The 25,887-nt window shown below is 51.7% G+C and overlaps 1 protein-coding gene across 1 annotated transcript; it reads left to right on the plus strand.

Moving 5' to 3' along the window:
- The first annotated feature begins 3,876 nt into the window (after nt 1-3,876).
- On the plus strand, nt 3,877-25,067 carry LOC116816904 (CMP-N-acetylneuraminate-beta-galactosamide-alpha-2,3-sialyltransferase 2-like). The gene is made up of 7 exons (XM_032766538.2): nt 3,877-4,078; nt 9,644-10,243; nt 12,647-12,837; nt 14,965-15,144; nt 16,060-16,105; nt 17,092-17,211; nt 19,714-25,067. Exons 2-7 carry the CDS (start codon nt 9,959-9,961, stop codon nt 19,879-19,881), a joined length of 990 nt encoding a protein of 329 aa, XP_032622429.1. The 5' UTR covers nt 3,877-4,078; nt 9,644-9,958; the 3' UTR covers nt 19,882-25,067.
- Nucleotides 25,068-25,887: the final 820 nt, after the last annotated feature.

Raw genomic sequence — 25,887 nt, forward strand, 5'->3', positions numbered from 1 at the left:
GCGACGGAACTGTCTATATAGGCTTATACTAAGACGTAAAGAGTAGGCTGGTTCTCTTGGGAGACAAGCTGCTCTCTATTGATGCGTGCACTTGTCAATAAAGAGCTTTTGATCGGACCTTGCTGGTGTTGCCTGTCTCTCTCATGGTCAGACAACGAACTTTGCTGTCTGGGTTAAAGTCCCTGACACCAGTGTATTTGTTGCTCTTTCCAGCAGGGCAGTAGAGGTGACACAATGCTGCAGGGACAGGACTTGCTCAAGGAGAAGATAAGCTGCCCTGTTTCCTGTGTGGGCATTATTCTATTCAGGGCTTGTAAAGCAAATAACCCTAATCATGCTAATTGATTTTCCAAGTGTAGTATAGGGATGTACAGGGCTGTGGACAGCCTCAAGGCCCAGCGCACACAGGGCTGGGACAAGGCCAGGTGTGAGCTTTGCCGGCAGTCAGTGCCTGGGAAGGGTGGATCTATGCATCTGGTTCTTCTCGCCTGTTTTACTGGCTCTGCTGCACAGTGACCAAAGGCAACAGTGCAGTTGTGCTGCCTGAGCTGTCGTGAACAGTCCCACAAGGGAAGGCAGCAGGGACTGCACAGGTAGCATTCAGGCTGGAGCTGTCACTTGGATGAAAAATGGGTCTTGATATTGAAAATTTAATGAAAATGGAGAGAACAATTATTTTTCTCTAAATTTTCTTTGGAAAATTTTGATTTTTCAGTGGAAATGGAAATACAAAAAAACCCAGTCAAAAATGGAAAGAATTCAGCTGAAAACCAAAATATTTGACTTGGGAATGCTGTTGCGATGCCTCATAGGAGCTGGAGGTCGGGTGGCTTGTGCTCCCATTCACCTTTGTAGGTTGGATTCTTGAGTTTGACTATGTCTCCCATGATGCACTGTGGTCTTCCTCTTGGGAAGGGGAGTCAGTGAATCATGGTAATCCCTGGCCATGGTGCAGCATGGGAGATGTAGTTTAGCTGGGAGAGCCTGGACCACAGAGGAAAATGTGGACAAGGCACCAAACTACAACTAAGAGGCACTGCAGCAGCATCTCTCAATTTTCAGTTTGTGGGGTGGTGTTTTTTAATGAAAATATCTAAATTTTCCAGAGGATTCAGATACTTTTAAAAAAAATGTTCTGTTGAAAATCCAGTATTCCGCAGAAAACAGTTTTGTCAGAACATTTTCCACCAGTCTCCGTGGCCCTTGGTATGCCCCTTGTGCCTTTATTTACTACACCTTGGAAAATCCAATTAGCATGATCAGGGTTATGTGTATTACGAGCCCTGAATAGAATAATGCCCACACAGGAAACAGGGCATCTTATCTTCTCCTTGAGCAAGTCCTGTCCCTGCAGCATTGAGTCACCTCTACTGCCCTGCTGGAAAGAGCAACAAATACACTGGCTTCTTGTGGTTGTTAGGAAATAATTAAATTGTGAAAATCTGTAAAGGGCAGGATGTGACATCTTTGTTGATGGCATGGTCCCAACTAGCACATGTAACTATTGGGTAAGACACATGTGCATCCCAGATTGTTACTGATTTTGCAGAAAGAATCTGAGTAATGGTGAGATGCCCCATTCACATAGTTTGCAAGTGGCCACTTTTGAAATCTTAGTATTCTGTTCGTATCAATCTGACCTGCACCAGTCCACCACAGAAAAGTCAAATGTACTATTTTAATGACTACATTTTGTTTATTTCTATTTTTGCAACACTTCTAAAAACAAATTGTGACATTCACTCCTGTTAAAAAGAAATGCCTAACAATGGGTTTGCTTCTGTGCCACCATAATACCAGTACACCATACACTGCCACCTCTGTCTACACCTTCTTATGCAACCAGTAAGCCTGAGTTACAAAAAATATGTGCCCTCGCTATTGTGTATGCATCTGGAGCACTGCACTTCTCTGGGGAATGAGACCTCCAAGGCTGCTGTGCCGTTCTTCTGGTGTCCCCAAGAGCATGAAAGCTGATGTGACTCCCTGCCCTTCCCAGGATGCCCTGTGGGATAGGGCTCAGTCTGGGATCAGGCCCAAGGAGCAAACCAGAGACTATGTGTGAGCAGACGCAGCAGGCCAGAGGCAGCCTCCCAGGAGCTGGGGGAGAATCTGAGAACTGTGCCGCAACACAGGCTGTGGCTCAGAGGGGTGGTGGCTCTGGCAGGAGAGCAATGCAGGCCCCAATGTGAGCACAGAAAATAAGACTGAACTCTGGCCAGTGGGAGGGGCAGCAGTTTGAGGGCAGCAGTGGGAGGGGCAGAAGTTTGAGAACTATCAGCAGTTCTCAAACTTCGTTGCACCGTGACTCCCTTCTGACAACAAAAGTTACTCACAACCCCAGGAGGGGGGACCAAAGCCTGAGTCCACCTGAGCCCTGCCACACCAAGTGGGGGAGCCAAAGCTAAAGCCCAAGTGTTTAAGCCCCAGGTGGGGAAGGGAGGGCTGTAACCTGAGCCCCGCCACCCACGGCTGAAGCTGAAGCCTGAGCCCTCCACACCACCACCACCAAGGGCTGAAGCCCCAGATAGTGGGGCTCGGCTGTGGGCCACAGGCAGTGGGGCTCAGGCTTTGGCTTCAGCCCTGGGAGGTGGGACTCAGGTTTCAGCCTCAGGTGGTGGCTTCGGCCCCAGCAAGTCTAACACCATCGCTAGTGAGCCCATTAAAACAGGGTCGTGACCCACTTTTGGGGTCCCAACCCAGTTTGAGAACTGCTGGCTCAGTAAAAGGCCAAGGGAGCCGCTGGCGACAATTATCCTTGTGCCACCCATTGGGAACTACTTTGTGGCCTGAAAGAGCTGTCCCTAGGGTCTTTCCCCATCTCTTCCTCCAGAACCAGCAATGGCCCTGCCCCGCCCTGCCTGCCTGGGGCAGTGAGAATGGCTGTGAGCAGAGCTGTGTGCCAGGTCTGGTGTGCCAGACCTAAGCCACTGCTGGAGTCACTCTCCACCCATACCCAAGGGCCGGGGGAGCTGCTTGCAAGGGGCTGGAGGAGAGGGACTTACTGGGAGACTGCTCAGCATGGGATTCCTTCCCCCTGCCTCATCTCTGCAGGCAGCCCCTCCCCCATCAGCAGCCCCATGGGCCTCATCCCTGGACGGGGAACCTGCCCAGCAGGACCCTGTTCCCTGACTTCCTCAGGCTGGGTAGCAGCGAGAATGTGCCTGTGACAGCAGCAGGGGCGGGGAAAACTCAGAGCAGCTCCATGCTGGACCAGTTGCTGGAAATGGAGTGGGGGAGGTAGCAGGAGAGACGGGGGCTGGAGGAGGGGTGCGTGTTCGCATCCCAAGGAGTTAAGGCTGGAGCCCAAACCCAGCCATTAGATTTTGAGCATACTGAATTTTATCCCTGAGGGACTGAGGCCTGCAGTGCCCAAGGAGGCATATGCTGGCCTGGACACTGTGCTGTGGGGGCCATCACCCTGGCACCCCTGCAGAGAATTGTGCGGAGGGGACAGCACCTCCCTGGCATGCACTGCTCTCTGGGATCCTGTGGGGTCTGGATCACCAGTGGGGGAGGGGCAGCAGGTTTGTGTCTGCTCCCTGGCACAGAGGGCCCTATGGGACTGTGTGGGGAGCCTTGCTGCGTGGGTCCATGCAGCCAAGGGGCTGAGAGCCATGCAGCTTTGCAAGGTCTTCTGGCTTTTCCCCCCCGAGGGTGCCAGGGGAGGCCAGGCCTGTGCAGGGTTGCTCTATGGGAGCTGTGCGGCAGGCCCAGAACCCACTCTGAGGGGTGGCTAGGAAAGCACCCGTAGTAATGGGGCCCCAAACCCCCAGTGAGTCACTCAGCCCAGCACAAGCTCTCCTGAGCCCTGCTCTGGTAGCCCTGGGGTGCTGTCAGTCAGCCCTCAATGCACATGCTCCTCAGGCCTTTTCCACAGGGCTGAGTTGTTATCAGGCTTGTGGGCTGCAGATTTCCCCTGTGCACTACACAGCTAGTTCCTGTTCAGAGAACGGATGTGTGCTCCCCGCCCAGCGCAGTGAGCGAGCAGGGAGAGTGCTGGGGGCCGCAAGGCGCATGCTGGGACGCTCACTTGTCATCGTCACATCTCAGTGCTGCCAGGTGAGGCACCCCCCAGGTGATTGTGCGGCAGCGCAAGTACGGGGGCTACATTCTACTCTGGCACAGCAGCATCTTTGTAACACAGTCCACAGGGCCATGTGCCAGCACACAGGCCCTACCTGCATGCCTAGCATCTTGGCAGGCTGAGGGGAGGGGCAGGGAGACTCGCTAAGGCAGGGAGCAGGTTCCTGGATGTGGGGCTTCCAGCCTGGGTCTGCTCTTTGTTGTTTTAAACCAGCCACCAGGGCTGCATGAGGCGGCCGCTCCATGTTGGCTCTCCACTGACTGCGTCTTTCCTCAGAGGAGCAGAGTTTGCTCGGTCTTCACCCAGGCCCATGGCGTGGCCAGGTGCAGCTGGGGAAGGGTCGGCTCCCATTGCGCCAGGCAGATGGAGGGAGGGCGAGGCCTTTAGAGTCTTGAGCGCCCTACGAACAAGTTCTCACCCCCTCAGCTGCTCCCCTTCACTGCCTTTTGCACACAACAACTTAGTCTCCTGAGGACTGAAATGCTTTGATCTAGTTCAAGTCTTGGGGCTCAAACCAGGAGTACCAGGATCATAGAATCATAGAAGATTAGGGTTGGAAGAGACCTCGGGAGGTCATCTAGTCCAACCCCCTGCTCAAAGCAGGACCAACCCCAACTAAATCATCCCAGCCAGGGCTTTGTCTAACCGGACCTTAAAAACCTCTACAGATGGAGATTCCACCACCTCGCTAGGTAACCCATTCCAGCGCTTCACCACCCTCCTAGAGAAATAGTGCTTCCTAATATCCAACCTAGAGCTCCCCCACGGCAACTTGAGCTCATTGCTCCTTGTTCTGTCATCTGCCACCACTAAGAACAGCCGAGATCCATCCTCTTTGGGACCCCCCCCCCCCTCAGGTAGTTGAAGGCTGCTATCAAATTCCCCTTCACTCTTCTCTTCTGCAGACTAAATGATCCCAGTTCCCTCAGCCTCTCCTCACAAGTCACGTGCAGCAGCCCCCTAATCATTTTCATTGCCCTCTGCTGGACTCTCTCCAATTTGTCTACATCCTTTCTGTAGTGGCTGATACTTAGTGACCTGCATTATACAGGAGGTTCCTTCTGGCCTTAACCTTCTATGATACCATAGAACCCCCCAGAAACCTGCATGTGCCTGGAAATTCCACGTGTCTGGAAATTTTATTTTCTCCATCAAGGCTAATTCCCCACACTGTTACTCCGAATGCAGAAGGTGGGGCCCACAAGGATTCTAAAAGTTTAATATTGGCCACTACAGGCTTGTATTAAACTCCCAAGGTTACAGCTTTTCTCTGACCTTCGATTGGTAGATGCTGCCACCACCCAAGTGCAGAACCCCTTTGAGAGTCCAGGAAGGCGCACTTGGGAATTCCTTCCTGTGGGATACCTCAAGCCCTTTCACCCAGGGAAAGAGTCCAGGGAAGAGCTGAGAAAAAAAAGAAAAGGAAATCAGCTGTTGCCACCAGCTAATTACACATGTGCACAAACCTCTTAAGATACAAAAATCGAAATCTATTCTTAAAAAAGGTAAATGTTATTAATTAAAAAAATAGAAAAAAATTAAAATTTAAAATTCAGCTACTCTGCTGAATAGCTGATGGCAGCAAATGTTGTATCTTGGGGGAAGGGCGGTTACCACCACTTTGGAGGCCAGAGCTAAAATTAAGAGGGATCTTGATAAATTGGAGAACTGGATTATAGACAAAATTAAATTAATCAAAGACAAATGTTAAGGTGCTACACTTAAGGAGGAAAAAAACTAAACACACAAATACGGAAAGGGAGTAATTGGGCTGGCAGCAGCACTGCTGAGAAGGATCTGGGAGTTGTGTTGGATCAACAATATGTCAGCAATATGATGCTGTTCCAAAAAAAGCAAATGCAGTTGTAGGTTGCATTAACAGAGGCAGAGTGTAAGAACAGTAGGACAATGGAACAGATGCCTCAGGAGGTTCTGGAAGCTCCTTCATTGGAGGTTTTCAAAGGGGTGGTGGATAGCCATGTGTTTTCAATGGTTAGACACAACAAGTCCTGCATCTTGGCAGGGGTTAGACGAGGTGACCTATGCACTCCCTTCTGATTCTATGAATCTATCTGTATTTTTTTTTAAAGTGCTAAGAGTGATTAAGGAAATTAGAATTAAGCCTTATTTCTGTACCTAGCAAATAGGTCAAAGAGATCATTAAAAATAGGCTAATAAACACCTATCAGCTCATGCTCTGACAGGGTCTGCCAGCATGGCTCCTGCAAAGGGAAATCATGGCTCTGATCTATTGGGCTCCTCTGACCATGTCAGTAAAGTAGTGGATAAAGACCAAGCTGATATAATTTATTTAGGTACCAGAAGGCGTTTGACAAGGTCTAGCACGAGAGGCGACTGAAGAAGCCAAGTTATCATGGGATGAGAGGCAAAATATTGTCCTGACTCAGAAACTGGCCAAGACAAGGGAACCAGGCAAGGGTTAAATGGTTGATTTTCACTATCATAAAAGGAGATCAGCTGGGGCCTCTAGGTTCTGTCCTAGGCCCCGTGTTGGTTAATCTATTTATTAAGGGCCAGTGTGCCAGCGAGAGAGGGAGTGAGACTGGCCTCCTAGCCCAGTAGTCAGTGCACTCTCCTGAGAGACCCTGGGCCCAGGCCCTGCTCCAAGGGCTATTTCACTATTTCATGCAAGAGACACTGGGAGCTCCGCCCCAGCCCAGACTAGCCGGCAGTTGGTGGGGAGGACACTGGCATGGGTCCAGGCTCCTAATCAGCCTGAGGGGTCAGTGCTTTAACCATTGGATATATTGCAGGAAGAATGGAGCTGACCTAGCTTAGGCACCTAACTCCAGGAGAGGGGCAGGGCGCGTGCCCGTGTATGGAGCTGAGGCATATCTCTCTCTCCATGCATTGTACGGGGAGCCTGGGCACTGAACTCAGCGGTGTGAATTTCACTGGGCAGGAGGGCACCTAGATCTTAGGGGCTGCAATGCTCGGCCTGAGGCATGAGTCCCCTTTGTGAGTCTATCCCCAGAATGCTTAAAGGTTCTTTCTATAGCTCTGTGGGGCTCTTCACACTTGGGGTGGGTCAGACCACGGCTTGGCACTGCCTGTGGGTGGGGGTGTGTGGATCCCAGGCTGGAGCTGCTCCAGGGCAGTTGTATTAATTTTGAAGGAATAAATGGGCCCAGAGTGCCAAGGATGTTAATGTGACCCTATCCCACACTTAACAGTCAATGATGAGCACACCATTAAAAATCATTATAACCTTTTATTAACGATACTGAATGTCAGAACATCAGTTAAAGCATTTGACGGATAAAGTATTAAATGAGGCTTTCATTCTGAAAACCTCCCTGGCTCCCTTTAGCTGTAGAGAACTTTTACAAGGGGGAACGACCCTATTTGACAATCTTTTCAAAGGTACTAAAGAGGGCAATGGACATCTGTGACTTGAAGGGCACGCCTGGCCCTTGAGCACCTTGGGGGAGTAGCCATAGGGCTGGACACAGTAGCACCAGAAGGCTTCTGGAGTTCTCTGGTTGTGATCTCCCTGAGGAGCATGGAGTAGTGGTCCACCATGGTCAGGATTTAGGATTGGCTCCACCTTCAAGTGGTGCAGTGCTACCAGCTCTAAGGTGTGCTGGTCTCTATCGGCTGGAGGAGGGGCCCTGTCACCCAGCCCAAAGTGTCTTCTGCTGGTGCAGACCGAGCTGTTTTCACACATGGCACAGCTCAGCCCCATCAGGCACAATCTCCTGCGGACATTCAGCTCGCTCTTTTGGGGCCCAGAGTGGCCCACAGCAACAGGGTAGACTTGGAGCAGCATCTCGGTTGCTCTGGGACAGCACCATCTGGGGGATTTCTTCATTTTTCCTGGTGTCTTGCATATCAGTCTGCCCACTTGCTCACGTGAATAGGCCTGCTGCTTCAGCAGCTGGGTTATTTCTGGGGCCAGAGCATGCCGATCTCTGGTGGAAAGCCCGATGCCTTGCAGGGTAATCTCTAATCCTCTATGAATAACAGGGCTGTAACCTTGGCTCTGGACCCAGAGGTCCTCATCCTTTTCAAATGCTTCCAGGGGTTTCCTGTGAGCCTCAGGGTGACAGCAGTTGCCTGGCAGCATGCCGGGGGCACTTCAGTGGGGATGGCCCAGTACTACACGGTGCTCCATGTGCCCAGCTCCTGATGAACCCAAGTGGGAGTCAAGCTGAGAATACCAGATTCCAGACAGAATAGGGCAGACTCACTCCAACCTGCTGGTTATCCTATCATTAGATTATACTAAGCCAGTAACAAAAGTGAACGTCTGTCTCACCACACTGGCTAACAAGAAGTCAAAAATGCACTCTCCTTAGGCTTTCCAGCCCTTGGCTCACCACCCAGATGCTGGTCTGTATGATGAGTGGTCACTGAAACCCAGTTTAATCAAATATAGGGTCCTTCTAATCCCAAGGTGTCAGCCACTTAGCCAGGTCAAAATATAACTCAGATCTTACCTAATAATCACGCCGATGCCAATCCTTTTGCAACTAAAAACTAAAGGTTTAATAAGAAAAGAAAAGAAGAGAGTTGTGAATGGTTAACTTTTCCATTGACACCTTCCATGACATACTTTGTATACGATTTGTTGCAATTGTCTAACTGGTACTATCACTGATATAATGATTCTGTTCAACCATCCAGCATCACACTGCCCCTGGCAAGATGAGGTCTGCCCTTTCCTTATGGGAGGATCCTTCCCGTTCTGGAGCTCAGCTCAAAGGGGGATTATTGTTTGGAGACTTAATGCAAAAGACTTTTAGCTTCTCTGAGTCAGGGCACAATGGGTGGGAAATCCCTCTTTTCTGATCTTATCAGCTGGGGAGGGTTTGGTCCACAAATAATAAAAATAATGGCTGAGTCCTGGTTCTGGATCCTCACCAGGGACTGGAGTCCTCTGACATAGCTGAATGTTCCTGAAACTGCAAAGCTTTGAAGTTCTGGGTTTGCCACATGCTACACAGAACTCTTCTCTGTTGGGAATGGTGGTGCGAGGGTCTCACTGTGCATGTGCCAGGTGGAGGTGCACGTGGTTTATTTGTTCCTGGCCCATTGCCTCCTGGGGCAGCGGAGGGGATTGTCTTTGGGCCTCACTTAGCCAGAGCTGAGCAAGGACCACCATTGGTTTTCAAAGGAAAATGTATGGGAAGCCTATGTCACTGGAACACAAAGGCTGAGAATTTAAACAAAGGGGTGAGGTTCCCACAGCGAGGCTGATGCCCCCACATTGCACTTGTGGCATATTTCACATCTGGAAAATGAGGCTGAGTTAATGCTTCTGGGAGGAACCATAATGTTTGAATTTCTTGACTTATGTCTGTTTACGTTCTCTGGTCGGACTGTGCATTAAATGTAGATTTGAGAGGTTCATATTCTTAGAAAAAATTATCATACAATAAATTACAAATATATTTACATTACTTAAAAAAAACCTCCGCCTGTCCTCAGCCTAGTCAGTGCTGTCAGATTCTGTCCTGAGTGACGGCAAGTCACTGCAAGACCTGCTCCTGACACTATAGTCTGTACTGATGCTCGTTATCTGGTCTGTTTCAGGCTGGGACAGAGAGAGCCAAAGCCTGGAAGAAGCTGCCCACTGCACGGAGCTATGCGGGACTGGTGCTAATGCTGACTTGGGATCAGGGCTGGAAACCTCCAGTGGCTCCTGTGTGTGTTGGACATGCCTGCCCCTTCCTTCCGTTCTTGGGGATCTGCAGCTACCCAGGAAGGCTCCTGTTCATCCCGTAAGAGCAGGAAAACTGCAATGGTGCCCAGGTGCCTACAGGCAGTGACCCTGAACACCACACATGGGCCCCTTCCCATGGAACGGACCCACTGAAATTCTGCAGGGAAGAGCTGGTGAAGTGAAGGATGCTGCACCGGAGGAAGTTGTGGGCTGCTACAGCCCTGTGCATGATGCTTGTCCTGTGGCAGGTTCATCAATCCTGGTACCTGGGGCATTCTGCCTTTTCCTGGAGCCTTGGAGACATGCTGTGGCCTCTGTCTGTCTCAGAGGCCAAGCCCTGTGGCTGTGCCAGCTGTATTGTGGAGCTCAGCAGCTCAGCCTGGTTTAACAAACGGTACGACTCAGCGATAAATCCCCTGCTGACGGTGCATACCTCCAAGATCGCCCCAGACGTTCTGTTGTGGTGGCTGGTGAGTTACAGAGTCACAGCAGTTAGACCAATGCAGGCACCTCCTACCATGGCCGTTGGTGGCAGAGCCCACCCTTGGACCCCTCAGAGCATTGCAGCAAGGACAAAGCAGCGGACTGGGGCACGGCACCATGGCACGGGTGGGTAGCAAAAAAAGGGATGCTCTGAGCACCAAGGGCTGATTCCTTTGTAGGACTGGCCCAGGAGACAGGCTGTAGCAACTGAAGAGGCCAGCAGAGACTAGTGAGGGTGGGTGCTTGCCCCTGCTGCCGTGCTCCCTGGTTGGGAGGCATAGGGCCGGGGCAGGGTGCCTTCATATTCCTCAAGCAGCTGCCCATGAAGAGAGCCTGTTCTGTGCTCCTCTCACCCTCGCTCCCATGGATCCCTCTGGGAAGAGGCGGTTGGGGTAGAAAAGGGCAGCCACCAGCACACCTACCAGCAGTTCTGGTCTGCAGGGCAAGCTGCTCAGCAAGTCCCTGCTGGCTGCATCTGTCCACTGCGTGCAGCTCCCTGCTCTGACACCCGCAGCTGCCTGTACAGCTGTGCTTAGCTCAGCCAGGAGCAATACTGGAGGCCCAGAGAGTGGGAACTGCAGGGAGCAGCCAGGGGCCCATGAGCTGAGCTTGCACTCTCAGGCCTTGTCTTCACTAGGCGTTAGCTCACAGAGTCACTCACACTCAGGGGAAGGCCAGGATCTTTGGCGTGTTCCCACAAGATCACAGGTTGTGGGAACCCTGGGGTCCCCATCGGCATTAACTTGGCCTGTTAGCTCAGCTGGCCTAGTCTGCATCGGGATGGGACTGTGCGTTAGCTACCTCATGGAGCCACAAGATCCGTGCTACACTCCAAGGTTTGCAATAGTCTCTTGGAGGAACCCCTTTGATGTGCCAGACCCCCAGGGGTCTCGCTCTTCCCTCAGGGTAGGCCACCTGGCCTCGCTGCCTCCTAAGATTGAACCTCTGGGGCTTCAGTACTCCTGCTTCATACTGTGAGCTCTGTTCAGCGAGTCCAACTGAGACAGACCCCTGGGAGAGACTTGTCCGCTCTGCAGGGATTAATGCACCTCACAAAATATTTACAGGGACACTCAACAGTGGTTTCAAACACAGCATGGGAAGCCCTTAGGTTAGCACAGAGAAGTGCAGCTTAGCACAGTCCAGTCTGGTCAGCCCAGAGTCCCAACCATGCTGTAGTGAACCCTATTTTCATGCTCTGTCTCTTTCAATTTGACCTTCTGTGTCAGGTCCCAGGTTCCTCCAGAGAACTCCCAGCTTCCTCCAGAAGCCCTACTGCCCACCTTCCAGTCCTTTGTTCTTAAACTGGGCTCTCTGCCCGACTGCCCTGCTGAGAGGCAGCGAAATCCAGGCGGCACTGGAGCTTGCATTGTTTTTTCGGGCCCTGTTGTTGAACTGGGTGAATTTCAACCAGTGTTCCCTGGGGCTGGAGCACCCATGGGGAAAAAATGATGGGTGGGTGCTGAGCATGCACTGGCAGCCCGCCATCAGATTCTCCCCACCCCCCAGCACCTCCCACCCACCTGAAGTTGGAGCACCTCCCTCTCCTTCCCCGTGCCTCCCGCCCGTCACGATCAGCTGTTTCACAGCATGCAAGGAGGCTAGGGGAGCAGGAGCAAGGATGTGGCACACTCGGGGGAGGGGGCAGAATTGGGCAGGAAGAGGTGGGGTTGGGGTGGGGTGGAGATGGGAAGAGGTGGGGCAGGGTTGGGGCCTCATGGAAGGGTGGAGTAGGGGCAGGGCCAGGGGTAGATGGGGCGACTTTTGTATCTTTGTATGAAAAGGTTTCAGTGATGTGGCCCTCATGGGGATTTGAGTTTGAGATCCCTGTCTTAACCCATCTAGGCCCCCAATAAAGATGGTTTAAAAGGGAAGGGGTANTTGTATGCAGAAGTGGGAAGGGGTGGAGTGGGGGCGGGGTCTGGGGCACAGTCAGGGATCAAGAACTGTGGAAAATCAGCACCTGTGTCCCTTAGTCTGCCCTGAAAGCAAACTTAATCCCTACTGGGTAACCATGCAATGTCTCAGGGAAACTGAGGCACACATCAGGGTCATACAAATTATTCAAAAATTCCCAAGTTCATTATACCAACACACCTAGTAGAGATGCACTCTGCTGGCAGGGCGCTTGGGGCAGCCCTGGGCAAAGTTGCACAGGCAGGGTGGGGAGGACTGCCCCAGCCATTGCACTGCAAAAAGAGGGTGTCGCAGAGCAGGAGCCGGGACATGCTGTGTGCCCTCTGAGCACAGCAGGGTTGGGCTCACAGCTCTTCTGGCCCCTGCAGAGAAGGCAATGCCTGCCCTTGCCCAGCCCCCGGGCCCTGCCATCCTGCTGCGCATTGGGCTCCGTGAGCTACAGACATACCCTATCTTTGTTCTTCTTCCTTTAGGAGCTGCAGGGCTCGCAGAGCAGTGCCCAGCTCCAGGGAATAATCCAGCAAATGTTTGACATTCTCCCATCCCCAACGGTGGATGCTCACACTCCCTCCCGCTGCAGGACATGTGCGGTGGTGGGGAACTCCGGGCGCCTGCGGGGCTCCCACCACGGGCGAGAGATCGACTCCCACCACTGGGTTCTGAGGTGAGTGGCACAGAGCTGACTCACCCCCTGCTCTGTATGGGCCTCTCCAATGGGCCCGGCCCTCTGCAGCCGCTCTGGTGGAGCAGAGTAAATCTCTGTCCACAGGCCTGGGATGGAGTCCCAGCAAAGGCGCAGATGAACCTGGGACCCTGTCCTGCACCGGGGTGTCTCACAGCGCTGTGTCCTCCCAACAAGTAGTGAGGAGGCACCCGGTGCTGCAGCCAGGCTGCTGAGGCCCCAGCGGCCCTTGGGCCATCTGGTCATTGGTGGGAAGGAGTTTCCAGGCCACGTACGAAGCACTCCCTGGAATCTGTATCGCCATCACCCACTGTCGTCCCTCATGCGCCATGTTTCAGCTCATCTGCAAGCTGCTGGGGGAGAGCAGGGCACAGCTCTGGGGCTACATCTGAAAGTAAAAAAGCAGCCAGCTTGTGCTAGCAGCCCCAGTGAGCACTGGCCATGACAACAGACAGATCCAAGCCTCTTCATTCCCTGCTGGCCAGGATGGCTCCCTTGCCCCAACTCATCCTCCCAGCCATAGCGATAACCATACCCCATCCTTCCTTCCCAGCCAGGGCAGGCCCTGAGCCCCCATCTGGCCAGAGCAGGCCCTGAGCCCCCATCTGGCCAGAGCAGGCCCTGAGCCCCATCCCCCACCCAGCCAGTCAGGGTGACTCTCGAGCCCCATCCCCCACCCAGCTGGCCTGGGTGGGCCCCACAGTGTTCTCTCTAATTTTTCCCACATCACCTTCATATTGGTGTACATAACAAAATTCATGTGGTGGGGGTAGGGCCAAGGGATTCGGAGTGTGGGAGGGGGCTTGGGGCTGGGGCAGAGGCTTGGGGTGTGGGCTTTGGCTAGGGGCGTAAGCTCTGGGGTGGGGCCGGGGATAAGGGACTCAGGGCTGGGGCAGACGGTTGGGCTCCAACTGGGGGTGCAGGCTGGCCGGGGCTGTGACAGGGAGAGAGAACTCCCCACAGCTCTATCTCCCCACAGCAGCACCTGGACTGGGGAAGGGGATGCCTCTCCCTGCCGCAGCAGCTCTGGCCAGGGCTGGCTTGAGGCTGGGGGAGGGGCACCTCTCCCACAGCTGTGGCAGGTCCGGGTCGGGGCTGGGTTGGGCCGAGGGAGGGGCACATCGCCCCTGCTCGCTGCAGGTCCCTGGCTGGGCTGGGTAGGGTCCGGGGTTAGGGGAGAGGAATCTCTGCCTGCCACAGCCTCGAGCACCCGTGTGGTGCTTGGTAGGCTTTTGCACAGTCACATGGCCATGCAGCTTAGAGGGAACTCAGGCCCCGTTCCCCATCCCCCACCCAGCTGGCCAGGGTGAGCCGCTGAGCCCCATCCCCACCCAAGTGGCCAAGGTGGGCCCCGAGCCCCATCCCCCACCCAGCCGCCAGGGCAAGGCCCAAACCTCATCCCCACCCTGCTGTCCAGGGCGAGGTCCGAGCTCCATCCTCGCCCAGCTGGCCAGGGCAGGTCTCGAGCACCATCCCCCACCCAGCCGGCCAGGGTGAGCCCCGAGCCCCATCCCCCACCCAGTCAGCCAGGGCGAGCCCCAAGCCCCATCCTCACCCTGCTGTCCAGGGAAGGCCCCGATCCCCATCCCCACCCAACTAGCCAAGGCGAGCCCCAAGCCCCATCCCCACCCTGCTGTCCAGGGCAGGTCCCAATCCCCATCCCGACCCAGCTGGCCAAAGCGAGGCCCGAGCCCCATTCCCGCCCATCTGGCCAGGGCACGTCTCGAGCCCCATCCTCCACCCAGCCAGCCAGGGAAAGCCCCGAGCCCCATCCCTCCCCAGCTGGCCAGGGCGAGCCCCGAGCCCCATCCCCCACCCATCCAGCCAGGGTGAGCCCCTAGCCCCATCCCCAACCTGCTGTCCAGGGCAGGCCCCAAGCTCCATCCTCACGTTGCTGGCCAGGGTGAGCCCCTAGCCCCATCCCCAACCTGCTGTCCAGGGCAGGCCCCAAGCCCCATCCTCACGTTGCTGGCCAGGGTGAGCCCCGAGCCCCATCCCCACCCAGCTGGCTGGGAGGGGCTCCCTGGGAGGCTTGGAGTGCAGGGTCCCAGCATGTGTGGCCAGGCGTGCTGCAACAGACTGATCTGTGCTCTCTCCTCGTGCCCCCAGGATGAACAGGGCGCAGACTGCTGGGTTTGAGGAGGATGTCGGCGCAAGGACAACGCACCGCTTTATGTACCCAGAGAGTGCTGTGGACCTCCAGCCTGGGGTCCACCTGGTGCTGGTCCCCTTTAAACCTCTGGACCTGAAATGGGTGACCAGCGCCTTCTCCACGGGGGAGTTGCGCTAGTGAGCATGGGGCCTGATCTGCTGAGGGGAATCCTTTGAGGACAGTGTCCCAGGCAGGAAGCTCCAGATGGGCATGGCTCATTTGCCCCTGGTGGAGGATGAGCAGTCTCTGGGGTCCTCCTAAGATGCAAGGTCTGAGGTGGCTCTGGGGGTGCCGTCTCATCTAAAGGGGTGGTGGACTCCAGTGTGCCCACAGCACAAATCCCCACACAAGACGGGGCTTAGGTGGTGCCCAGGCTCCATTGACTTGTGGAAGCTGATTCACCCCTTTGTCCAAGGAGAGGGGACTTGGGAGGCCCCCCAGAAGGATGACCCCACCCTAGGATGGGGGATGGAGGATCCCCAGGACACTGGCACTGCCCCTCCCCCCAAGAAGGGGGCTCTGCTCTGACAAGCTAGATTGCTCCTGCCTCGTCCCTTGAGGGGACTCAGTGGCTCCCTTGGGATGTTGATAGGCTCAGAGGCTCCTCCCCCTCAGGCCGGGGCACACACCAGACATGATGTTCGGCTTGGCTCACTGAACCCCAAAGGGTGATGAAGGACAGGGCAGACCTGAAGCTGGTTAGAGAGGGTGAGAACATTTGTACAGACCTCGGGGAAGGGCCACGTCTCATGGCTGATGGCTCCAGCACTGGTGTTCAGACACACTCCACAGCTCCCAGGAGCTGGCTCAGTGGCTTAATGACATTGTGCTGAAAGGCATCCTGGCTCCTGAGCTGAGGTCAGTGCAAGGAGACAGCAGCTCCAACAGATGCACTGATGAGGAGGCAGCCACTCAGCTCCTGAGAAGGTCTGCACAGGCATTAGCCTCATCCCTGGTGGATTGTAGAATTCATGGGTGGGGCCAGAAGAAAGCCGAGCATATGGTATGGAAGATATCACTTTCCACTGACCACGCTTCCTCTTCTTTTGTAGCACGTACACAAAAGTCAAACAGTTCATTGAAGCTGACAGAAGCAAGGTAAGGGCTGGCTGGGGACACAGCCAGCACCAGCCACCTCATGTTCTGGACATTTGCTTCCTGAGTCTGGGTAGAGGATGGTCAGGTCTGTGGGGAGGACAGTTATCAGAGTCCCTTCAGGTTACATTGCCAGATGGTTACAGTTTCCTGACTCTGCTTAATGGCGGATGGGGGCGGTCTAAGAATTTCCAAAAACTTTGATCAAGTGGCTAAAGACTAACCATGGAACCCGCTTGCGTGGGAAGCTGGCAACACAAAGTCTGTACGTTAGATTCTGGGGCAGGTGATGGCCAGTTGTGCTCTGGAATCTCTGAGACACACTAGGAATCCATGTCATGCAGCTGACGAAGTGGGTATTCACCTACGAAAGCTCATGCTCCAATACGTCTGTTAGTCTATAAGGTGCCACAGGACNCATGCTCCAATACGTCTGTTAGTCTATAAGGTGCCACAGGACTCTTTGCTGCTTTTACAGATCCAGACTAACACGGCTACCCCTCTGATACTTGACTAGGAATCCAGTCATTCAGGCAACAAACCAGTCCAGCCTCACAGATGGTGTGTTCCTGAGAACCGGCTGCAGGAACACTCCATCTTTCCTAGCCAGCCAGGGCAGAGCTTCAAGCTCCTGACACTGCTGGGAAACAGCAAAGCACACGAGAGCCCTGCCAGAGCCTCCTGGCCTGCCAAGCGTAGCATTCCCAGGCTGGCCATTTCCAGCAGCAGCTGGTTAGAGTGTCCCAGAAGGCTCTCACCTTCTCTAGGTACTCATCTCTGCCCCATCAGCGAGTGCCCAGCCCTGTGCACACAGTCCCAGACGGGCTCTCACTGTGATATTCTCTAGCCCTTCCAGGACAGTGACACACACAGGAGTGTCAGCAGTGAGCAGGGGTGTGGCTGCGCCATCCAAGCATGGCCTCTTAGTATTGGGTAGGATGATGACAGAATCTCATAGCATTTGCCCTGTTCTGTTCTCCTCCTCTCAGGTGCTAATCTTGAACCCTGCCTTTCTCAAATACATCCATGACAAGTGGACACAGCACCATGGGAGGTATCCATCCACTGGCTTCACAGCACTGCTCTTTGCCTTGCACACCTGTGATCAGGTAAGTGTCCGAGTGGGTGGGGCCAATGCCCTTGGCCTGTGATGAGGGCAGGAAAAGCTGGAGTCAGATGTTGTCCAAACGCTATGATCAGAGGAGTCTGGCTCAGATGTTAGGTTCAGCCTCCATGCTGAGACCACAGGCAGCCAGCTCACAGACCACCCTTGCTGCAGCTGCCTGCCCGTAGACCCCTTTGGTGCCCTTGCTCGCCTCTCCCCCAGATTGCAGCATGGTACCCTGACAATACAACGTGGTACCTGGGCAGCTCAACTTGGTACCCGGGCAACACAGCATGGGGCCTGGGCAGCTCAACATGGTACCCGGCCAGCTCAGAGTGGTACCTGGTCAGCTCAATATGGTACCTGGGCAGCTCAGGGTGGGGCCTGGGCAGCTCAGAGTGGTACCTGGTCAGCTCAACATGGTACCTGGGCAGCTCAACGTGGTACCCAGGCAACATAGCCTGGTACCTGGGCAGCTCAACATGGTACCTAGGCAGTTCAGCATGGTACCTGAGCAGCTCAACATGGTACCCGGGCAACACAGCGTGGTACCTGAGCAGCTCAACATGGTACCTGGGCAGCTCAGCATGATACCTTGGCAGCTCAGAGTAGTACCCAGGCATAAGAATGGCCATACTGGGTCAGATCAAAGGTCCATCTATCCCAGTATCCTGTCTACCAACATTGGCCAATGCCAGGTGCCCCAGAGGGAATGAACAGAACAGGGAATCATCAAGTGATCCATCCCCTGTCGCCCATTCCCAGCTTCTGGCAAACAGAGGCTAGGGACACCATCCCTACCCATATAGAGGCATTATGGTATTTTCTATCACTTTCTTAATGATTCCTAACATTCTGTTTGCTTTTTGACTGCCGCCGCACATTGAATGAATGATTTCAGAGAACTATCCACAATGACTCCAAGGTCTCTTTCTTGAGTGGTAACAGCTAATTTACACCCCATCATTTTATATGTATAGGTCGGATTATGTTTTCCAATGTGCATTACTTTGCATTTATCAACACTGAATTTCATCTGTCATTTTGTTGCCCAGTCACCCAGTTTTCTGAGATCCATTTGTAGCTCTTCGCAGTCTGCTTTGGACTTAACTATCTAGAGTAGTTTTGTATCATCTGCAAATTTTGCCACCTCACTGTTTACCCCTTTTCCCAGGTCATGTATGACCATGTTGAATAGGACTGGTCCCAGCACAGACCCCTGAGGGTCACCACTATTTATCTCTCTCCATTCTGAAAACTGACCATTTTGTCCTATCCTTTGTTTCCCGTCTTTTAACCAGTTACTGATCCATAAGAGGAGCTTCCCTTTAGCAGCAGCTCAGCGTGGTACCCAGGCAGCTCAGCATGGTACCTGGGCAGCTCAGCGTGGTACCCAGGCAGCTCAGCATGGGGCCTGGGCCGCTCAGCATGGTACCCGGGCAGCTCAGCGAGGAGCCTGGACAGCTCAGCATGGTACCTGGGCAGCTCAGCGTGGGCCCGGGCAGCCCAGCGTGGGGCCTGGGCAGCTCAGCATGGTACCTGGGCAGCTCAGCGTGGGCCCGGGAAGCTCAGCATGGTACCTGGGCAGCTCAGGGTGGTACCCGGGCAGCTCAGCGTGGGGCCTGGGCAGCTCAGCATGGTACCCGGGCAGCTCAGCATGGTACCTGGGCAGGCCAGAGTGGTACCTGGGCAGCTCAACATGATATCAGGGGAGCTTAGCATGGTACCCGGGCAGTGCAATGTAGTACCAGGGCAGCTCAGTGTGGGGCCTGGCAGGTCAGCATGATATCAGGGGAGCTCAGCATGGGAAGCTCAGCATGGTACCAGGGCAGCTCAGCGTGGGGCCTGGGCAGCTCAGCGTGGTCCCCAGGAAGCTCAGCATGGGGCCTGAGGAGCTCAGTGTGGTACCAGGGTACCTCAGCGTGGTATCTGGGCAGGTCAGTGTGGTCCCCAGGGAGTTCAGCGTGGGGCCTGGGGAGCTCAGCGGCTAGGGCCTTGTGCCTTTTTTTAAAATAATTTTTTGAATGGAGGGGCGGGGATTTCTTATTTTGTTTTAGCCTTTTAAAATGTTTTATTTCTTTTTATTACATGTAGATAATAAAATACCTCAAATGATCCCTCTCTCAGTGAGCCCCAGCCCTCATATTAGCCCCTGGCACACTCCTCCCCCTCCCACCCCTCAATTCATTCCCCTAAATATTTCCCTTCCTGACTCTGACTCTCCATCTCCCCCCTGGCTCCCGGGGCATTTGGGCGGGTGGGATCTGCCCTCAAAGTGGGAGATGCAGGGGCTCCAGACTGAGCCTGCCCTGCACTCAATCCCCAGTGGCAGCTCCAGGCCCCTAGCTTGGGTGGCCAAGGTTGCAATGCCCCTCAGGTTTGGCGTGGCCATCTGCCAGGCAGAATGGGAGCCCAAGAGCTGTGGCTGTATGGGGGAGGGATGTTTCGTTTTATGTGGAGGACAGGTTCATGTGGGGCTCTGCTGACATCACGTGTTTGCATGCAGGTGGCAGTGTTTGGTTACGGTGCGGACAGCAGTGGGAACTGGCACCACTACTGGGAAGAGAACCGTCACCCTGGAGCCTTCCGCAAGACCGGCGTGCACAGTGCTGACTTCGAACTCACCATCATCAAGAAACTGGCAGTCGAAGGCAAAATCTCCTTTTATAACTAGCTAAGGGGGCTGCTCCAGGGCCTGTTCAGCCTCTGCTTCCCTAACACCATCCCCCAGACAGGCAGCGCTTCCTACCGTGGGAGCTCCGCTATCCACGCCCAACCCCACTGGCTCAGAGAGCAGGACTGTTCAGCATTGCAGCAGAACCAAGTACTCGTCAAAACTAGATTCTGACCATGCTGCCCCATTCCTCTCGCTTTTCTTTGCTGAGAGGGGAAGCTCTGGAGGGGGGTGTCTGGCTATCCTGGTAGCCAGCCCGCCCCCATCTCCCCATCATCAGTCAGCAATGGCTTTATCCTCTCAACACCCCGAGAGGTTGGCCAGCTGGGGAACTTGCCCAAAGTCGCCCAGTAAGGCTGTGGCAGAGCAGGGGTGTTGCAGTGTGTGGTGTTGCCCAGTGCACAGCCGCACATTGCTGCAACTTTTCGGGCTCCTATGACCTGCTGGCTGGTTACTTTGAATATGAATGAGAGAAGAGAAGCTGAAGAGCCGTTCACAGGGGGGCACAGGCTTTTACAGGGAGCCCCAGGGACAGCTGTGCGCACAGTAAGCCACTAAAGGGAGACATGCGAGGTCTTTACCGAGAGCCAAAACCCCCCCTCAGCATCAGGACTGTGCCATGTATGGCTGCTGGGTAACATTTAAGGCATTTTGTATTGTGATAGACCCAGGCCAGTTGGGACCAGCAGAGTAGTAGAAGGGAGATATACTGGCAACTGGATAAGCAGTTTTCTGTTCCCTGAGTGACCAGAGCAGGGGCTGCTCCAGGCTAATGAAAACACCTGATTGCAATTAACCTGCTAAGAGTCAGGTGAGGCTGTTAAGAACCTGACTCTAATTAAAGCCCCTCTGATGCTATAAAAGGGCTCACTCCCCTCAGGGCAGAGGGAGCCAGAGGAGAGGAAGTGTGTGTGTGTGTGAGAGGAACTGGGAGCAAGAGGCATGCAAGAAGCTGAGAGTGAGTAGGCATACTGCTGGAGGACTAAGTACAAGCACTATCAGTCATCAGGAGGAAGGTCTGGTGGTGAGGACAAAGAAGGTGTTGGGAGGAGGCCATGGGGAAGTAGCCCAGGGAGTTGTAGCTGTCATAGAACTGTACCAGGAGGCACTCTAGACAGCTGCAGTCCACAGGGCCCTGGACTGGAACTTGGAGTAGAGGTTGTGCCTGAGTTCCCCCCAAACCTCCCAACTCCTGATCAAACACAGGAGGAGTTGTCCTGGACTGTGGCTTCTACCAAAGGGGAAGGTCTCTGGGCTGTTTCCTGAACCACAGGGTAAATCTGTGAGGTGAGCAAATCTGCCAATAAGCACAGGACCCACCAAGGTAGAGGAGGAACTTTGTCACAGTATCCATGCTGGAAATGAGCATCTTAAAGCCTTGCAGTGAAAGCAGGTCCCCAGAAGGTGACACCTCAGACAGGTGGGGGAGGGGAGAATAGACTGTTCCCTGTCTAGCATTTGGCTGTTGTATACTGTGTGCCTCACCAAGTGATGCCTCTTTGCCTATTAAGCCAGATGCCAATTAAGAGATTACAAAATCTACAAGAAGGAAGTATCCAGAGTAAAACCAGCATCAGGATGGCTGTGGGATTGGGGGGGGAGCTGCTTAAGGCCAATGGATTTTTTGGATCTATTGGGCGGTGCAGACACATGGCTATGATCCTTCACCAAATACGTGTCTCATGAAGAAGGCTCAGAGCCAGGCCCAGCTCAACGATACTGGAAGGCTGTTGGGTGAGCATTGCTCCATAAGGCAGGAGTGTAACTAGTTAAGTAACACTAGGGTCCAGATAGGGCTGTCAAATAATTGCAGTTAACTCAAGCAATTAACACAAAACAAATTAACTAGATTAAAAAACTAGTTGCGATTAATTGCCATTTAAATTGCACCATTAAACTATAATAAAATAAGAATTGAAATTTATTATAAATATTTTTGGATGTTTTTCTACATTTTCAAATATATTGATTTCACTTACAAAACAGAATACAAGTGCACAGTGCTCACTTTATTATTTTTATTAAAAATATTTGCACTGTAAACCAGATAAGCAAAAGAAATAGTATTTTTCAATTCACCGCATACCAGTTCTGTAGTGAACTCTCTTTATTGTGAAAGTGCAACTTACAAATGTAGACTTTTTTTACATAACTGCACTCAAAAATAAAACAATGTAAAACTTCAGAGCCTACAAGTCCATTCAGTCCTACTTCTTTTTCAGCCAATCGCTCAGACAAACAAGTTTGTTTACATTTATTCTTATATACAATGTCAGTCGAAAGTGAGAACAGGCGTTCGCATGGCATTGTTATAGCCGGCATTGCAAGGTATTTACGTGCCACATATGCTGAACATTCGACTGTCCCTTCATGCGTCAACTTGTAGGCCTTAAAGTTTTACATTGTTTTGTTTTTGAGAGTAGTTATGTAAAAAAATGTAATTCTACATTTGTAAGTTGCACTTGCACGATAAAGCGATTGCACTACAGAACCTGTATGAGGTGAATTGAAAAATACTATTTCTTTTGTTTCTTTTTACAGGGCAAATATTTGTAATTATAATAATATAAAGTGAGCACTGTACACTTTGTATTCTGTGTTATAACTGAAATGAATATAATTGAAAATGTAGAAAAATATCCAAAAATTTATTATATATATTTCAGTTGTTATTCTCTTAACAGTCTGATTATATCTGTAATTAATTGCGACTAGATCTTTTTATTCCCACAATTTATTTTTTTTAACTCAGATGAGATCTTTAGTTCTAGACTGCAGGTTGAAATAAATGAAGGGTGGAGGGTAGCTCCCTTTTATGGACACCCAGCTAGCCAGTAGCTAAAATCCCTCTTAGTAGCTGCTCTCTGCTTGCTCTACCTGTAAAAGGTTAAAAAATCTCTCTGCGATATACAGGTCAAAGGAAGTGAGTGGGCACCTGGCCAAAAGAGCCAATGTAAAAGCTAAAACTTTTAAAAATTAAAACACGACAACCCTTTTGTTTGTCTGTTGTTCTCCCGGGGAGAGGTGAACAGGGCACCATCTATGCTGTAAGAAGCTTGGGGCCAGGTATGAAAAATCCTCAGTATGACACCTAGAAACTACTCATTTAAAACCCCAGATATGTAAGTAGAACAGGAAATGTCTAGGAAGACACGATTAGGTTTCTCTCTTTTTATTTCTTTATGGCTTGTGGATTCCTGTGTGCTAACCCCACGTGCTTTTGTTTTGCTTGTAACCTTTAAGATGGACCTCAAGAAAGTTATTCTTGAAGCCTCATCCTTGTAGTTTTTTTTAATCTAACAAAAGCCTAAATTTCCAGATGTATTTTTTCTTTTTTTTAATTAATACAATGTACCTTTTTTTCTCTTTCTCAGCTCTTCCTGAGGGGCGAGGGTGAAAGGGCTTGAGGGTATCCCACAGGAAGGAATTCCCAAGTGTGCCTTCTTGGGCTCTCAAAGGGGTTCTGCGCTTGGGTGGTGGCAGCATCTACCAATCCAAGGTCAGAGAGAAGCTGTAACCTTGGGAATTTAATACCAGCCTGGAGTGGCCAGGATTAATTCTTAGAATCCTTGTGGGCTCCACTTTCTGCACCCAGAGTGCCAGAGTGGGGAATCAGCCTTGATATGGTGGCAACCATGGGATCATTTGGAACCAGAAGCACAGACCTCAGGATTTTAAAAGGACACATTTTTCCTTTTGGCAGCCTGCAAAGCCAGGGAGGGTATTTTTTCTTTTCTTTTCTGCCTAAGGGGGAACAGGCACACAAAGGCTTCAGCCTTCAAAGCCAGGGAGTCCAGGAAAAAGTTTATTTTTTTCGCTAGCATCGTGGCAACGAAATACCTAGGCTAGAGTAGAGCAGCCCCGGGCATGAGGTGGCGGTCAGGCACTGAAACCCTAGAACAACTCATCCTCCTGTCAAAGTTAGACTCAGGACTCACAGTTTGTCAGACCACTCTGTTTTATTAGCACAGCGCTCTGCTAATAACACCCAGATAATGTGACCACCATGCAAGACACAAACTGTCTTATTTATACAGATAAAAGGGCGAGCACATAACAAGATAACAAAGGAAGCAGAATCTGATAAGTTTACCTGGGCTAGCCATGCATATCTTATTTCCTTACTAACTATTACCGATCTTCTGCTAATGTTTCGCCATTAGCACCCTTGTTTATGCCTAATGTTTCTTTTCCTGGCACCTGTATTTCAACATTTCTTATTTCTGCTTAAAGATACATACATTTCTTTAATCCATTCTTATTTTTACAATATAATTCATTCAACTTTCACACTCCCAAAGTGACATGGCACAGAGAAGACAGACCCAGAACAAGCCCAGACATCCAGCTCCATGACAGAAATGCAGGGAGGGGATAGGGGACTGGCGATTTCCCAGGAGGGAAGGGTCAGCCCTCCCCAACCCAAGATCTAGGTGCCAGGATGGAGGAATCCCTTTAACCCAGACCAAGTTCCAGCTGCAGAAGTGTGACGTTATGAGTGTAATATACTATCTCATTGAAAGGTGACAGGGCCAGAAAAAGTTAATTAACTCACAGACTGACATGACCCATGGTCGAACTTTAAAGACTTGTTAGGAAGGTATGTAAATGAATAGAGCTTTGAAACGCAGCCTGCATTGTTAGAGACAGAAGGGTAGATGTTTGCTCAGGGCTTGTGCTATTACTATGGCTTTTATTCAAAGATAAAAAAAAGAGCATCAATATTTTGGAAGACACTTGCGTGAAATAGTATTGTTGTCTATATGTCTCTTTGAAGGTTGTGGTAACCTGTATCTGAACTGTTTAATGGATAAATTACCCTGTGCTAATTGCCATAATGTTTGGGAGAAGGAAAATTAAGCCTATTGTTTTCTCAGGCCAAAAGGCTGCTGAAAATGTATAAAAACCCTGGGACACAATCCTTCATCATCTCAGATCTGCTTTGGCTTTCAAGAAGGGGAAACCCTAAGCCATAAGAATTGAGATCCCCAGTCACTAACTGGAGTCACCCTGAATATGGACTATAAGCTATGAACTATTTCTAAAGGGACTTTTGGCAACTACAAACTCATCTCTGCTATGTATCTGAACCTCAGTAATTGATTTCAGGTCTGTATGGATATTGATCTTTTAACCAATCCTCTCTCTCTCTTTCCTTTTTAAATAAATTTTAGTTCAGTTAACAAGAATTGACTATGTGTGTATTTTATGTAAGATCTAAGTTATAACCGGACCTGGGTGTGTGGCTGATCCTTTGAGGTTGGAAGAACCTTTTCTTTTACATGATGAGATAAGATTTTCAGTAATCATCATTGTCTGGATGGAGCTGAGGCTGGGCACTTTAAGGGAACAGCATTATTTGCACTTCTGAGTAACTAGTGAGGTAATAGAGAAGCTGTTTTGTGCTGACTTCGTAAATTTAAGTATTGGAATATCCACCAGCTTTGGGGGTTTGTCTGCCCCATTCTGTTTGCAGTTCACCCTAATTGAGTGACCTCAGATGGCTTCCATGGGCACAAGCATCACAGGAAGACAGGAATTTCTTCCTAGAAATGAAGTGCTTGAAGGTAGAGGAAAGAAAAAAGATGAAGTTCTTGGAGGCAGAAGTAGAGGCAAAGCACTTGGAAGCAGGGGAGAGGAGAGAGGCGAAGCGTTTGGAGGTGGAAATAGAGTTGAAACACTTAAAGCTGGAAAGGGATAAGCTGGATCAACCAGGTAGCCCTAGCAGTCCTCCTCCAAGTACCGCTCCCCATTCCAAGAAATTCTCCACATACAAGGTAGGTGATGATACAAAGGCCTTTTTCAAAAATTTTTGAAAGAGCCTGCCTGGGTACAGCATCCCTCCAGATCAGTGTTGTGAAGCTGAGGCCACAACTCAGTGAACCCTTAGCAGAAGTGGTAGTTGAAATGCCTAAAGAACACAAGAACAAGTACAAACTTTTTCAACAAAAGGCCAGAATTAGGATGGGGCTAACCCCTGAGCATGACTGTCAGCGGTTGAGAGCC

The sequence above is a fragment of the Chelonoidis abingdonii genome, chromosome 14 (genome assembly GCF_003597395.2).
Source record: "Chelonoidis abingdonii isolate Lonesome George chromosome 14, CheloAbing_2.0, whole genome shotgun sequence".
Classification (NCBI taxonomy): Eukaryota; Metazoa; Chordata; order Testudines; family Testudinidae; genus Chelonoidis; species Chelonoidis abingdonii.

Coding starts and splice junctions, on each gene's coding strand:
- LOC116816904 (XM_032766538.2), top strand. CDS start 9,959: ATGCTGCACCGGAGGAAGTTGTGGGCTGCTACAGCCCTGTGCATGATG. Junction 12,838..14,964: donor TCCCACCACTGGGTTCTGAG/GTGAGTGGCACA, acceptor TCGTGCCCCCAG/GATGAACAGGGCGCAGACTG. Junction 17,212..19,713: donor CCTTGCACACCTGTGATCAG/GTAAGTGTCCGA, acceptor GTTTGCATGCAG/GTGGCAGTGTTTGGTTACGG.